The 15,018-nt window shown below is 44.0% G+C and overlaps 1 protein-coding gene across 1 annotated transcript in view; it reads right to left on the reverse strand.

The window, feature by feature from the left end:
* The window catches only part of GNPTAB (N-acetylglucosamine-1-phosphate transferase subunits alpha and beta), a 72,498-nt gene extending 60,113 nt beyond the window's left edge, over positions 1 to 12,385 (reverse strand). The window contains 1 exon segment of the mRNA XM_015068788.3: positions 11,995 to 12,385. Coding sequence (XP_014924274.3) covers positions 11,995 to 12,111 — 117 coding nt within the window. The 5' untranslated portion in view covers positions 12,112 to 12,385.
* Positions 12,386 to 15,018: the final 2,633 nt, after the last annotated feature.

The raw sequence follows: 15,018 nt of genomic DNA on the forward strand, positions 1-15,018 counted from the left end.
TTACGACTGGAATTATACTATCAGCTTTCCTGGTTTTCAAGCTTTTGGACTCAGACTAGAACGACACCATTGGCTCTCCTGGGTCTCTAGCCTTGCTAAATGCAGATCTTGGAGACTTATCAGCCTCCACAATCGTGTGAGCCAATTCTAAATAATAAATCTATTTCCATACACACACAGACATACATCCTGATTCCGTTTCTCTGAAGAACCCTAATATAAGTACACATGTATATCATCTAAACCTATATACTTTCCATTAAGGTTGAATTTCGAAACTGATCATTGCAGGTGACCTTACTATATTTAGATACTAGGACAAAGTATTTCTGCACTCTACTTCTTGGTGCCAGGCTCTATTCTAGGAGCTGAGGATACAGTGGTAAATAAGACAGAAAGGTTGGATAAGACAGAAACCCTGTTCCCTGAGCTTACATTTTGGTGGAGAGAGATAAGACATTAAATATACAAATACACACACACTTTCAGACTAAGTACTATTTAAAAAAGAAAAGGGGAACTATCATAAGGAATGAGCTGGTGAAAGAGGCTACTGTAGGCTGGGTGGTAGGGAGGGCCCATCTGAGAAGGTGCTACTGAGCTGAGACCTGTAAGACAAGAAGGAGCCCGTCACATGATGGTCTGGAGGCAGTCCTCTCCAGGCTAATGGGACAATAACGCAAAGGTCCTAAGGCAGAAACAAATTTGATGGGTTTAGGGAATAAAAAGACAGTGAATACACCAGATCTAAGTCTAAACCTCAGAAAGGTCTGCAAGTATCCATCTGATTTTTTGTGCCCTTACCACCGTCTTGAGAAGAACACACCTAGGCTGGCCCACTGGTCCCAGGAGGAGGAAGGAAAGTGGAGCAGAGCCCACCAAATCCAACCCAGATCAGCCAGCTCCCATTTGTCCTGCACATCAAGGGAATGTTCTTTCAAGCCAGGGGATCAGCAAATTTTTTTCTATAAAGGGCCAAATAATAATCATCTGCATGGCCCCTACTTTCTTCAGGATGAATCCATATTCTTTCCCATCACTCAACAGGCAAGTCCTAACCTGGCGGCTACTGCCTCTCCAGCTTCAACTCCCAGTGTGCTGCAGCCCTTCAGAACTTCTTGCCTCTCAAACCAATGCCTTTACACCGAGGGCATCCTTTGCTTTTGAAAAAGAGGGTCGGGGGAGTTCCCCTTTCTTCCCTCAGCCATCTCCTTCAACATCAAATTCAGATGTCACTCTTATGTCTGAGAAACACCCATTCCTATTTCTTCAACTTAATCTATCTGCTTGCCCATCTCCCTGTCTAGAGCGAGTTCCTCAAGAGTAGAAAGAAACTGAACCATCTTTGTGTCTCTAGTAAGCAGAAGAGTACCTGGCCCAGAGCAAACACTTCCATAAATCTCTGTCGAATCATCAGCTTCAAAAAATTTGGTTTTATCCAATTTGGAATTAATCAGAGATAGAAATGAAGTTAATGGAATAAGGTAATGAAGGGGATGGGGAGGTATATCCAGTGGGAAAAATAAACTAGAACCTAAAAGAAGAAACAATTTTAGGAAGCAATTTTAAAGTGGGCAATATCCCTGCACAAGTGTGACTTAGTCTCTAACATTTTTGAAAGATCACTTTTTTTTTTCCTGCTTAATTTAGTGCAAAGTATGAATCACACATAGGCTGACTAATCACCTGCTAAAGATACTGCATGTGGATCACAAGACCGGAACGATCAATCTAAAGGACAATAAGAGATATTAAAAGATATGCATAACTCATCACTGCTACACTTGATTGTTACATTTTAGGAGGAACCAGAGTAACATGCATTATCGTAAAGCACAGCTGTATTAAATTAATGCACTTGCTCCCTCTGTTTTCATATTAACCATAATAAAGAAATTGTGAACCTTTCTGCTCTGTCACTAAGGATTAATATACTCTTCAATGGGACCTTGGGCACCAGACCAGAAAGTAGGTCTCCCGCTGCTCTCTTCATTGAGCCTCGTGGCCAAGGGAAAAACAATCCTGGGATGGGACACATGGCATTTACTGAACACCTTGTACCAGGCACTGTGCAGGGTGCCTGATAAACGTTAGGCATGTCATTTAAACCATCCTTCCTAAGGCTCGATCACAATCACTGAGTAAAAATAAAATTTTATAAGTATTCATTCAACAAAGCACCTATTCATTCTCGTAGCCTCTATAGATAGCATCTGGGAGAGATGAACTTGTCTATCTTGCTCACTTTTGTATCCCAACATGGCAGCAGAGTATCTGGCACATAATGCAACATAAAGACCAGACAATTTTGCCTCCTAAATCTCTCCAATCTGTCCACTTCTCTTAACATACCCTTCTACCAGCCTTGTCCAAGGCTCCTAAGTGCCCTGCAGCCATTCTTGCTCTCCCTCTAATCCGGGTTTTTCCACTTTGGCAGTATTGACATTTAGGACCTGAAAACACGTTGTTTGGGGGGCTATACTGTGCACTGCAAGAAGTTCAGCAGCATCCTTGGCCTCCACCCACTACCTGCCAGTACATAATAACCTTGAATGGCATCTGACTGTTCTCAGAACACCCAAATCCTGAACACCTAATCTTCCCAAGTGTTAGGAAGAGGGTGCCACGAACTGTACCAGTGTCCCCCAGATCCTCGCTTTCTCTTGCTCTCTACCCTCCAGCTACTTATGCCTCAATTCACCTTCTCAAACGTACCCCAACTTCAAGCCCTTCACATTGTTTCCAGGGCCTGAGCACTACTGATACTTGGGGCTGGATAATCTTTGTGGTGGGGGCTGGCCTGTGCACTGTAGGATGTTTAACAGAATCTCTGGCCTCCACCCACTGAATGCCAGTAGCACCAACCCCACTCTACACCCCATCTGTGACAACCTAAAATGTTTCCAGACATTGCCAAATGCCTCTGGGGGCAAAATCGTCCCTGGCTAAGAACCGATGGCCTAGAACAGACCTGCCCACCTGTCCTCTGCCTCAGCAATTTTGACCCTTCAAAGTTGAGCTCAAATTGCATCGAGAAAGCCTCTCCTGACCCAGGAACCAGACTAGACACTGCTGGTCTCTCCCACAACCCCCTCTCCTGCTTATAGCCTTTCTCACAACTGTCATTAAGAAGCATTTAATGTCTGACTGTACAACCAGAATATAAACTGGTCCTCTGCTGGAATCTGTCTGCTCTGTTCACTCTCCATGCCCAGGGGCCCGGCACTGTGCTCAAACAAAGAATTTACTGACTGAATGAATGAATGATTCTGGTGTTCTGCTGGGGCACAGGGACTGCAAGATAAGAAAGGCAATGTCTTTGTGCTGAGGATGCTGAGTACAGAAATGGCAAATAGGTTTCATCTCCAGGGCAAACTTGATTGAGTTTTCAATCAATTGTAAGTTGAGAAAAATCTAAGTTTCTTCTGAGGCACCAAAAGACCAGATACCTCGTTCCAAAATGAAGAGTTGAAACAAGAGGCAGTTCCTGGAGGAGATGGTTGAAAACTTATCCAAATTGTGGTAGAAGGGTACAGGTTAGGAAGCTGCTGGCATTCTGCACATCCGTTCCACCTTATCTAAAGAGGACAGGTGGAAAATCTTTCCATTCACCTCAAGCAGGAAAAGGGCTCAGTGAGACTACCAAGATAGCCCATTACAGATCCCTGCGATTGGGAGGATGCCACATCCAACTCACACCTGAGAAATAGAAGGGCTGGCCGGCTACATGCACTGAGGGCAAGGAAGAGGTTGCTGCTATGCTGGAGCCAGCCCACCCTCCCTCACTTCGAGCTGACAGGGTTCAGGATATGCTACCCCCAAATATGGCACATTGGCTTATTGAATATTTCAAGCTGAAGGGATCTGAGAAGCAGCAGGTGCAGGAAGGGTTTTCTGACCTTCCCCTGAAGCAGGTCATCTGACCCTCTGTGAGAAACGCCTTACCTACACCTGGAGGAAAGGAGCATCCTTATCTCGGAAGAACAAGTGATGCCAAAAGGAACCTGAACAAACAGCCCTCGTGTTTCCCCAGCCTACTACACTTAGCTCATACTCATTTCTCTCCTATCACATTTTTCCCAAACTCTCCACTCTTCATCAAACCTGCAATAAAAATACTAAGCTTTAACTGCTTCTTTGGGTCTTTATTTCCTTATGAAGGTTCCCACAACATGTAATACTTATATTAAACAAACCGGTATGCTTTTCTGTTATCAATCTGTCTTTAGTTACAGGGGCCCTAGCCAAGAACTTTAGAAGAGCAGAGGAAAAAGATAAATTCCTCCCCTACAAAGCAAAGTATGTGGGTCTCCATGCACCAGATGAGTGCCATGCACAAGAGAATACCTGCAGAGGGGCTCCTGGGTGGCTCAGTCAGTTAAGCGTCTGACTTCGGCTCAGGTCATGATCTCACAGTTCGTGGTTCGAGCCCCGCGTCGGGCTCTCTGCTGGAAGCTTGGAGCCTGAAGCCTGCTTCAGATTCTGTGTTTCCCTCTCTCTCTGCCCCTCACCCACTCACGTTCTATCTACCCTTTCTCTCAAAAATAAATAAACATTTTAAAAAATTTAGAAAAAAAAAAAGAATACCTGCAGTGGGTCAACTTAGGTCAGGTCCAGAGCCCCAAAAAGAAAAGGACAGAGACTGAGATGAGAGGCTTACGATGGCATCAGACTCCTAAGAACCAAGGAAGGCATAAGCAACCAGCCTAAAGGAAGACGCATTTGCTCTCATCAGAGTTAAAGCCAGTCATGGCTCTGAGGGTGTGGTCTCTGAAGGAGTGCATTGAAAGCACTCAAGAGGGAACAAGCTTTGACACCTGGAAATTCCAGAGCTCTGGCACCTGTTTTGGAAGGACTTTCCTGCCTCACTTCCTTTCCTTCTTCTAGGTGCTCCAACCTCTTAGGGTGCTGACCCCTAAGAGGGGCCAGAAACAGGCTATGGAGAAAGAGAAGCACCAGATGAGGAAAGAGAAAAGCATCCCACTGTGCCTCATCTTCCTTCCTCAATTGCAGGCTTTCTGCCTAGAGCTTTCTGTCAAAGGGAGACAAAGCTGCCAGAGCCGGGGAGGTAAGAGGCTATGAATTCAGCAGGCTCAAAGTTGCTGAAATGACATTATGTTTTATAACCTGAAGTGACCACAAGACTTTTGGTTACCTAGAGTGACAAGAGAAGGCTTAGGCCCACCCGAGTTTTCGCCCAGAAGCAGAGGCAGAACCAACCCCACAAGTTAATATAAAGTGCCAGCGGGAGACAAAAATGAAGATACTTGCTACACATCAGTTGTGCTCATTCAACATGACAACTGCTACACACCCATCTCGCAGTTGTGAGTTCAAGCCACACGTTGAGTTAGAGATTACCTTTAAAAAAAATCGAATCTTTTTATTTTTTATTTATTTTTTAATGTTTTTTATTTATTTTTGACAGAGAGAGAGAGACAGAGCATGAGCGGGGGAGGGTCAGAGAGAGAGGGAGACACAGAATCCGAAGCGGGCTCCAGGCTCCAAGCCATCAGCACAGAGCCCGACAAGGGGCTCGAACTCACAGACCATGAGATCATGACCTGAGCCGAAGTCGGACGCTCAACTGACTGAGCCACCCAGGTGCCCCCAAAAAATCAAATCTTTTTAAAAAAGGGAAACAACTTTTACATCTTTTAGAAGAAGGTAAACGGCTAAGAGCTATCATAGTCACAAGGTCAACATTAAATGCCCAGGAAAGGAAATGGGTTTTGGCTCGAGGCAGTGTCTAGGCCATCTGTTGCTCCAGCCCTTCGCTTGATAACAACCTCATGATTTCCCTCTGGGGAAGCCCCTCAGTTCACGTGGTTCATTTAAGGCTGACTATGCCACCCACAACCCTCACTCTGGGGGTGATTCAGATGGTTAACAACGGCATAGCAAGGGCACTCATTCTGTGGCTGGGCAGGCCACCCTGGACCTAGCTGGCACTAACGAGAATGAAACCCTCTTTTTGCTAGGGTTACTCAACTAGCAGACTAGAAGCTGGAGTTGCTGGCAGCAATCTCCTCCCATATGGGCAGCACTAGCCTGAGAACTAAACCAACAAAGCTGGAGAACAGGGACATAAATGAGATTCCTGATGACAACATGTGAGCACTTCTATCCAACCCAACCTCTCTGCGAGGGGGGATGGGCAGAGAGAGGGAGGGAGACAGAGAATCCCAAGAAGTCTGCACACAGTCAGCTCAGATCATGACCTGAGACAAACCAAGAGCCAGACGCTTAACTGACTGAGCCAGCCAGGTGCCCCCAAAACTACCTTTTTCCTTTTTTTAATGTTTATTTATGAGAGAGAGCGAGCGAGCGCGTGGGCACATGAAGGGGGAGGGGCAGAGTGAGGGAGAGAGGGACACAGAATCTGAAGCAGGCTCCAGGCTGTAAGCTGTCAGCACAGAGCCCAATGTGGGGCTTGAACTCACAAACTGTGAGATCATGACCTGAGCCTAAGTCTGATGCTTAACTGACTAAGCCACCCAGGCGCCCCTACCTTTTTCTTAAGGCAGGTCTGAGTCGGATTCTGTCCGAAGTGCTGCTAACAAACACCTGCAGCAATTTTAAACCACTAATAGTTCAAAAGGAAAAAGTTTGCCTCCTTGTAAAAAATTTCACCTTCCTCTAGGACGTTTCAACCCATGGGTTTCTTCCTTTCCTCTGATTTTCTAAGCAATTACTGTGTATCTATTCAGGCATTCAATCACTCACTTCCTTGTACTGTTACTCATATATATAGCATGGCCTCACCTCAACTAGACAAAGATGGCCAAAGATGAGCTATAATTCTTTGTATCTTTTCTAGAACCTTTCACCATACAAAGTACAATCAGACCAATTGTGTCTGAGAAATCAAAGGTAGCTAGAGACAGTCTGAACATCAGGGTAGAAATCTTATCTTTATTGTAAATAAATGAGTTTGAAGGGACGTTTGTTAAGCTCACCCCAATTAATTCATCCATCCATCTAGCATCAAGTATTTAGTTGGCACCAACTGGGTACCAAGCACTTCCTAGGTACAAAGAATATAGAGGGACTAAGAAAAGGTCCCTGCTTTGACAGCAGGACTGTGTATCTTTCCCAAATCCCACAAAAGAAAGAGACGATTTAAAAAGGCTCTATGTGGCCAAGGCATTTTCTCTGTAGTGCCAACTATGTTACATTATAGTTCATGCTTTCTCATGGGAAGCACTCTATAAATGTATATTCATAGAACATTAAAACTAAAATGGGGGTCTTAGAAATTTTGATATTTTAAGACATTATTTTTAACAATGAAAGCTTTCCTCACCCCAAAACAAATCCACAGGAGATAAGATAAAAAATAAGAGTGGCTGCCGCCGGCCCAGGAGGCATCTAGAAGTAGTAACAAAGCAGGGGAAGTAAGAAAGCACTTAGGTCACAGTTTATCCAGGAGCTAGAATCACGCCAGAGGCTGTCTTCCAATTCTCAGGCCAGGTCCCTTTGACTCCACCTATTTGTTGCCTTTGGCAAAGAAAGAACACACTCAAAATATATGTTTAATGAGTGAACTAATCAAATACAAACATGGTAACTAATTTCTTTCTTGAAATGGAGCCAGGATGAGAAACTGGTCACAGCAGCTGAGCATGACTTTGGCTGGACCCAGTTTTCAACGTTCTTTTTCGCTGAACAGTAACATCTCACTAATCCAAAATGGCAGGAAGGCAGACAAGCCAAAGGGAACAAGCAGGCCAGGGGAAAACTACCCACTAGAGGTAGATTCCATCTGAATCTGCTTCCTCATGAAAGTTAATTTTGGGGTATTTACTTGTTTCCATAAGGAAACAAGGAAGTGGTGTATTTCATATACACACAAACCACACACACACATGCAGATACACACATACACACCCAACAGTGATTTACAAGCTTCTATTCGCAATCCTGAAATCCAAAAAGTTCTCAAAAATTGACGACCTTTTTGTACCTTACTTGGCAACAAAATCTGATCTGAGCTGAACTCATTTGGTGGCAAAACTTGGCCTAAACTGACCTGAAGCTATTTATAGTCTTTATTGTCCTGAGTGAGATTACTCCTATGTTCACTGTAAAAGATACTAATGTTTAATTATAAGGTTAATTTAGTAGAATTTTCAGATATCGAATTGTGGATTTGTATATAAATGGTTCAACAAATAATGATGGCCCTGAAATAATAAAATTTTACCTCAAAAGCACATGTTTTAAACTCTACGTAGTAGCAACCAACAGAGGACAAATATTTAAAATCAGAAGTTGCTGAGCTAAAAATGATCTTCAGAGCATAGTAATCTAATCTAGTGTCCTCATTTATAGATAAGGAAACTGAGGCTCCCAGAGCCTCATGATTTGTTCAATCAACTAATTTACAACAGACAAGCTACCCTCACCCCAAGGCAGTGCACTGCGGTGGTTATTAGTCCCCATCCTGAGGGCCCTCCCTGTGCATTTGGATCTAGCTCTGCTTTTGTTTGATCAGAGTTCCCAAGAGTTCTCTAAACAGTACCTGGCTCAACTTAAAGGGAAAAATTTTTAAATACTGTTATGTGTTAATACTTCCCTCCCTCAATTACATTTTCCTTCCTCAAAATTTGGATGAGTGTACAAATGGCTCATCAAAAGGTAGCAGCCAATACCACTTCTACCAAGAGGTGGGAGAAAGATATTAATGAACTCACAATTAACAAGGACCATCTTAGTCCTTTTATCCACTGCAATTAGCAAAGTTATTAACAAGTTGGTAACATTAACTGTATGATGGTAGTATTCTATTTCAAGGGCTTATTTCAAAATAGTTGATATTTTAAATATTTTAAATATTTTGAAACGGCATAAAATAGTTGATGAGAATAGTAACAGTAACAATACTTACTACCATTTTTTTTTAATGTCTATTGATTATTTTTGAGAGAGAGAGAGACAGACAGACAGAAAGAAAGGGAGACACAGAATCCGAGGCAGGCTCCAAGCTCTGAGCTGTCAGCACAGAGCCCAACGGCACACTTGAACTGCAAGATCATGACCTGAGCCAAAGTCAGACGCTTAATCGACTGAGCCAACCAGGTACCCCCAATACTTATTACTCCCATTTAAAGAAAGTCTGCAATTACTAGGAACCTCAAGCAGTACCTTACATAAGAAGCCTTACTTAATCCTATCAACCTTGCAAGGAAGGTATTCTTATCTCAATTTCAAAGATAAGGAAGCTGAAGTTCAAAAAGGTTCAGTATCGTTTCCAAGATCATACAAAAGGGCAGCTCAGACTGTGAAAGACCAGGAAGAGTAGTATAAGCTCTGGAACCATATAGTGCCTTGATTTAAAGTCCAGCTCTGCTATGAACTAGCTGGAGTAATCTGTGCAAGTGCTTCACTCTCATCACCTATAAAATGCGCATTGTAACATTACCCATATCTCAGGGATGATGTCATGAAGATTAAATGAGTTAACTAACATATGTAAAGCAGTTAAGAGAGCACCTAGTATCTGGTAAGCCCTATCTACTAGCTATCATCATGATCATTAATACAAGCACTAGCGTTCAAACCCTGACCTGCCCAGATCCATGGCTTTCTTTTCCACTATGCTGCAAAAATTGTACTACAGGGTTATCTGGCAGGCTCAGTCGGTAGACCACACAACTCTTGATCTCAGGGTTGTGAGTTCGAGCCTCACACTGGGTGTAGAGATTACTTAAAAACAAAATCTTTAAAAGAAAGAAACTATATTACAGGCAATATATTAGTGGCATTAGACCAGCTGTCTCCACCTCCCATGCCTATTCTTCGCCTCTTATTTCTTTCGTCCATTCCAAACTCTAAGGTTTGTGACCATTTCAAAGCTGACAAGCGTCTTTCTTTTGGTAAATAAATAACCATGCGTGGAATACAGAAAATGAAAAATTCTAACAACTGATGCCTTTAAGTCACCTTCACACTGCAGGGGTGTTAGTAAATAGCTAACTTAAAATTACTCGGGGCCAAAAAAAATCTTCTATCAAGAATAAGACAACTATGCATAGATATATTCACTGTATTAAGTTGCAACATATGGAACAAAGATAAAACAGCAGGTGGTATAATAATTAGGTATATATTCCACACTTACAAGTCTGGGGCACTTTCTCACCCTTACTTGTTAAGACTTATTTTAATTTAATCTGGAAAGTTCTCTAGAACAAGAACTACTAAAATGTACACTTGAAATCATGCCACATAATTAAATCATTCACTCATTACACAAATATTTAGACTGCATATTCCGGCAGTACCTGGCACAGGTACCCTGCATCAGGATTACAGTATTTCAACAGACAGCACCTTCTCTTAAGAAGTTTACAATCCGGGGCGCCTGGGCAGCTCGGTCGGTTAAGTGTCCGACTTCAGCTCAGGTCATGACCTCGCGGTTTGTGAGTTCGAGCTCCGCGGCGGGCTCTGTGCTGACAGCTCAGAGCCTGGAGCCTGTTTCAGACTCTGTGTCTCCCTCTCTCTCCCTCTCTCTCTCTCTCTCTGACCCTCCCCCGTTCATGCTCTGTCTCTCTGTGTCTCTGTGTCTCAAAAATAAATAAACGTTAAAATTAAAAAAAAAAAAAAAAAAAAAAAGAAGTTTACAATCCAGCATGAGTACAGACCTTAAGCAAATGTGGACTGTGGTATTTCTAAAAACCGTTCTCTTAATTTTAAAATCTTCTGCAACCTCCTACCCAAAAAAGGGGGGGGGGAGGGGAAGCGGGGAATAAATATTAAAACAAGGAAACAGATTTCTAACAATTTGAAAATACAACTTTTCTCTGAGTTGCTATACTTATTTTTAAACATGTTCTCTAAAATCATATGCATGTGCTCTTCCAGTTCTGACCTAACCAGTCTCTGTACACTTGTTTATGATGAAGAATACCAAATTAGACTGTCAGTAATGTAACTATCCAACCTAAACCAAAGGGTTGTTTCATTCAAGAAAATATTTCATCTACATATCCAGAGAGGCACAAAATCTATTAAACTTGGGTGTTTCCATCTCCCAAACCTGTTGTGTGGACCCTCTAAAGAATTTACAGAGTCTAACTGAACTACTTTATTGCACATTACCTAAGGGCAGATCAACAAAGGCCTGGCTTGTGTGATTCCTATTTGGAGTCTAAATTATTAGCATATCCCATGACCCAAGGGCTTGTGTTGGCTCCCAAGACACTGGGTGCTGGAGTTTAAGACAGGGCTTCCTGGTCAATTGAAGGGGCCCAGCCTCCAGCTGATCTCAGGATAGGGAAGAATGTCTGAGGCTGCCAAGAGATCTCTCACATCCGTGTGTGCACATCTACCAGTAGAGCCTCTACAGGCTAACTGGTGATGTCCCCAATAACAGAGCAAAAGTGCAAAAAAAAAAAAAAAAAAAAATCCCTTTCACAAGTAAGTCTTTAAATTTGGGGCCACTACCCGGTCCTCACTGCAAATTCACGAGAAAGAAACACACACCCCTTGAAGAAAGTTATGAAATCCAGAAAGAAACGAGATTAAGAAGACAAAGTGCCTTTGTCAAAAGTGAAAAGATTAGAAGGGTGACTGCAGAGGATTAAAACTGTAGGAGGGGCAGGGAATGAAAATTTTGGAGAATTCAGGAATAGGAAAAGACACCGACTCTGGGTCCCGGGAGGGGGCTTCGGGGAGGACAACAAGGCCCGAGCGAGAAAATCAAATAACTTGGGGGCCCCGAAGAAAGCACCTGGAGGGCACAGGAACCGGTAGAACGAGACCCTATCCCCCAAACCCTGAGGCGGACGAGATCTGGATCCCAGATGCTGAAACTGGAGCTCGGGGAGATCTGAGTTCTAGGAGCCTCCGGGGGAAAAGGCAGGCTATCGGACATGTCCCCAGAGCTGCAGGGAGGATGGGAGGCAAAAGGCAAGCGCGCCTGGGCTCGGAGCGCCCCGGGGTCGTGCGGGTCCAAGGCGCCCCGGCCCGGGCTCCCGCGCCGCTACTCACCTCTCCGAATTGGAAGGCGGAGACGATGGTGACAACGACGCCCACGAAACAGACGTAGAGCCCATACCTGTGGGACAGGCAGGTATAGGTCTGTCTCTGTAAGAGCTTGAGCAGCATCACCCCGGCCGCCGCCACGCCACGCCACGCCACGCCCGGAGCAACCACAGCCGCCGCCGCCTCAGCGAGCCGCCATTCAGCGGCCCCAGCCCGGCCGCCACGCTCAGGTCACAAGGGGCGGCCGCCACGCATTGCTGCTCCGGGGATCGACGCCCGCTCGGCTCCGCGCCGCGGCCGCCGCTTCCGGGAGCCGGGAGCCCACGCCCTCGGCGCGGCGGAGGCGGACCCGCGGCCCGCGAGGCGGCCAGCGCCGCCCCGGTCCGGCCCGGCGAGAGGCAAAGGCGGAGGTGGCGGCGGCGGGGCGGCCAGCGCCACCTGGCGGGCGGAGGGGCGGAGGGCGGGCGAGGGCCCTTCCCGTCCGCGCGTGCGCAGCGGGCTCTCCGCAGGTTGGGTTGGGCTCTCAACCGAGAGCAGTCCCTGCAAGATCGGTGTGCCACAGAAGGCGTTATGAGTGCTTGTGTACACAAACCCCTTTCTGCATTTACAATAATTGGGAAACTATGGTAAATAATTTTTACGGCGTTAAGAGGAGATGCTGTATGGGGCTCCTTTCCCCTGTCTCCTTAACTATATTGTTTGAAAGAGGAAACCTTTGGGCTAAATGTGCCCAAACCCAAATTCAATTCATTCATGTATTCACTGAGTGTGTAGTGAGTGTCCCGTGCCTGGCAAGTGCCTGGTGTCGGGTATTCAAGAAAATGAAGTAGACCAGGCCGCTGTTGCCGGAGAGTCTGGCTGGGGAGATAAACACGCAAACCACTGACTACAAAAAAGTCAAGATAGAAATCGTGCTAAGTTATAGCAGGGGAACCAAGGCAGTGGTGGTCAATTAATCATGCTTTGGCACCAGGCGATTTCCAAGAGGGCCTCCCCTCGGTACCTGTTATTTGAGAGAGATTTTTCTTTTTTCCCAGTATACCCTGATTAATATGATTTTTGTCTTGATCTAGTCACTCTGGAAAACAGTGCACTCAGCCAATGTTGCCATCATTTATAGCATTTTTAGAATTATCTTCAGAACTAGCTTAAGGAAACATTCAAAATATGCACTTAACTGAATGGTCGATGGAATGAACAGACTTGCAAAAGGGTTACCCTCACTCCAATCCAAGGTAAGGCTTTTACACTTTTTAGTCAATTCTTTTAATCCTGCTTTAGGAAAAGTTGATTACATGCCATATATACATGACAAAAATTATGGCAGTTGTGTGAGACACATAGTTCTGAGGTCTCTTCAAGAGTGGGAAAAGGTATAAAACCATCTAGCATTCAACAGGATTCTGTTAAGGTGTTTGTTTCCACAATGGTGATGGCCAACGTTTACTTAGAATCCACTGTAAGCAGGGTTCAGCTAATCCTCACAACAACCTTATGAAGGACATAGCATTATCATCCCCCATTCTACAGATGAAGAAATTGAGGTACATGAAATGAAATAACTGGCTAACATCACACAACCAGTAAATGACAGGATTGAGATTTGAATAGTATACTTAGGCTGAAAAACAGGGCTAGGAGTAGTGAGAGGTGAGTCCTACAAGTGCAAGGTCAGACAGATTCTGTCTTCATTTAAAATTGACATTTTGTTTTTGGTGGATATTTTGCGTTAATTTTGATCTTTTTAAATACAGTATTAAATATTTCATCTTGCTTAGTGAATGTTTGGCTTTCCCTTACATTTTGCGCTGAAGGCAAGTGTCTCACTCTCTTAGTCCCGGCCCCTAGCCTTGGCCCTACCTAGAAGTCATGGGTCTAAGGAAGTTTGTTTTGATGCATGCTTTTTTTTTCCCCCTATCTCTTTATGCTCCAACCAGAGAGCCTCAGGGGTGTCAGAAGTATTGTCGAAGTCCTTTCTTCTAGAGAACTCACTCTTGCTTGCTCTCTCTTTCCTGAGCCAGTATCATTGAACTTGAGTAAAATAAGTGTTGGTATAAAATGATACATCTCGGGGCGCCTGGGTGGCGCAGTCGGTTGGGCGTCCGACTTCAGCCAGGTCACGATCTCGCGGTCCGTGAGTTCGAGCCCCGCGTCAGGCTCTAGGCTGATGTCTCAGAGCCTGGAGCCTGTTTCCGATTCTGTGTCTCCCTCTCTCTGCCCCTCCCCCGTTCATGCTCTGTCTCTCTCTGTCCCAAAAATAAATAAACGTTGAAAAAAAAAATTTTTTTTTTAAATAAAATGATACATCTCTAGTACCTACCTTATAGAGATATTAGGGAGATTAAATAAAATAATGCATGAAAGCACTTAAGTGCCTGGGACATTTTAAGTTTAGAAAAGAAATGAAAGTTAAGAAAAAGTTATAAAGTAAGAAAAGTTAAGAAAAGAATATTTAGCTTTGTTCTAATTAAGCAATGGCTTTTCAGCAGGAGAATGATCTAATTAAATATGCTCTTCCAGAAGATTAATCTAGCAGTATGAAATTTGTGGAAACAATTTTAAACTATCAGCATCTGAGCAGTGGAAAAATTACACATTGGCATCTCATTTATCTCAAAATCTCTTATCTGTCAACCTAAAATAGCCAGAAAAAACAAGAAAACCATAAGACTGCCAGGAACCCACTAAATGCATGAGTTTTCCTTTTAAGCAAACCCCTCAGTCCTCTCAAAATCTAATAAATGTGGTTCTCAGAGATCTTGTTGTCTGGGTTCTCAGTCCCTGGCAGATTGGTGTGGGGTGGGAGGGGGTGAGGCGGAATTAAGATATCTGTTTCCTGTTCTTCTCCCAAGCAAGAAGTAACTTTAACAGATGATATTTAAATTTAACAGAGTTAAGAAGAGAAAAAATATTTTTTTAAAAAGTCAAATTGATTCAAAAAATATAACCACCTTGGGGCCAATAACGTAAATAGAGGCAAGAACAGAGAGATATAGTGGAGGCACCAGTATCTCCCAGAGAGTAGGATAA

Source organism: Acinonyx jubatus, chromosome B4 (genome assembly GCF_027475565.1).
Source record: "Acinonyx jubatus isolate Ajub_Pintada_27869175 chromosome B4, VMU_Ajub_asm_v1.0, whole genome shotgun sequence".
Taxonomy (NCBI): domain Eukaryota; kingdom Metazoa; phylum Chordata; class Mammalia; order Carnivora; family Felidae; genus Acinonyx; species Acinonyx jubatus.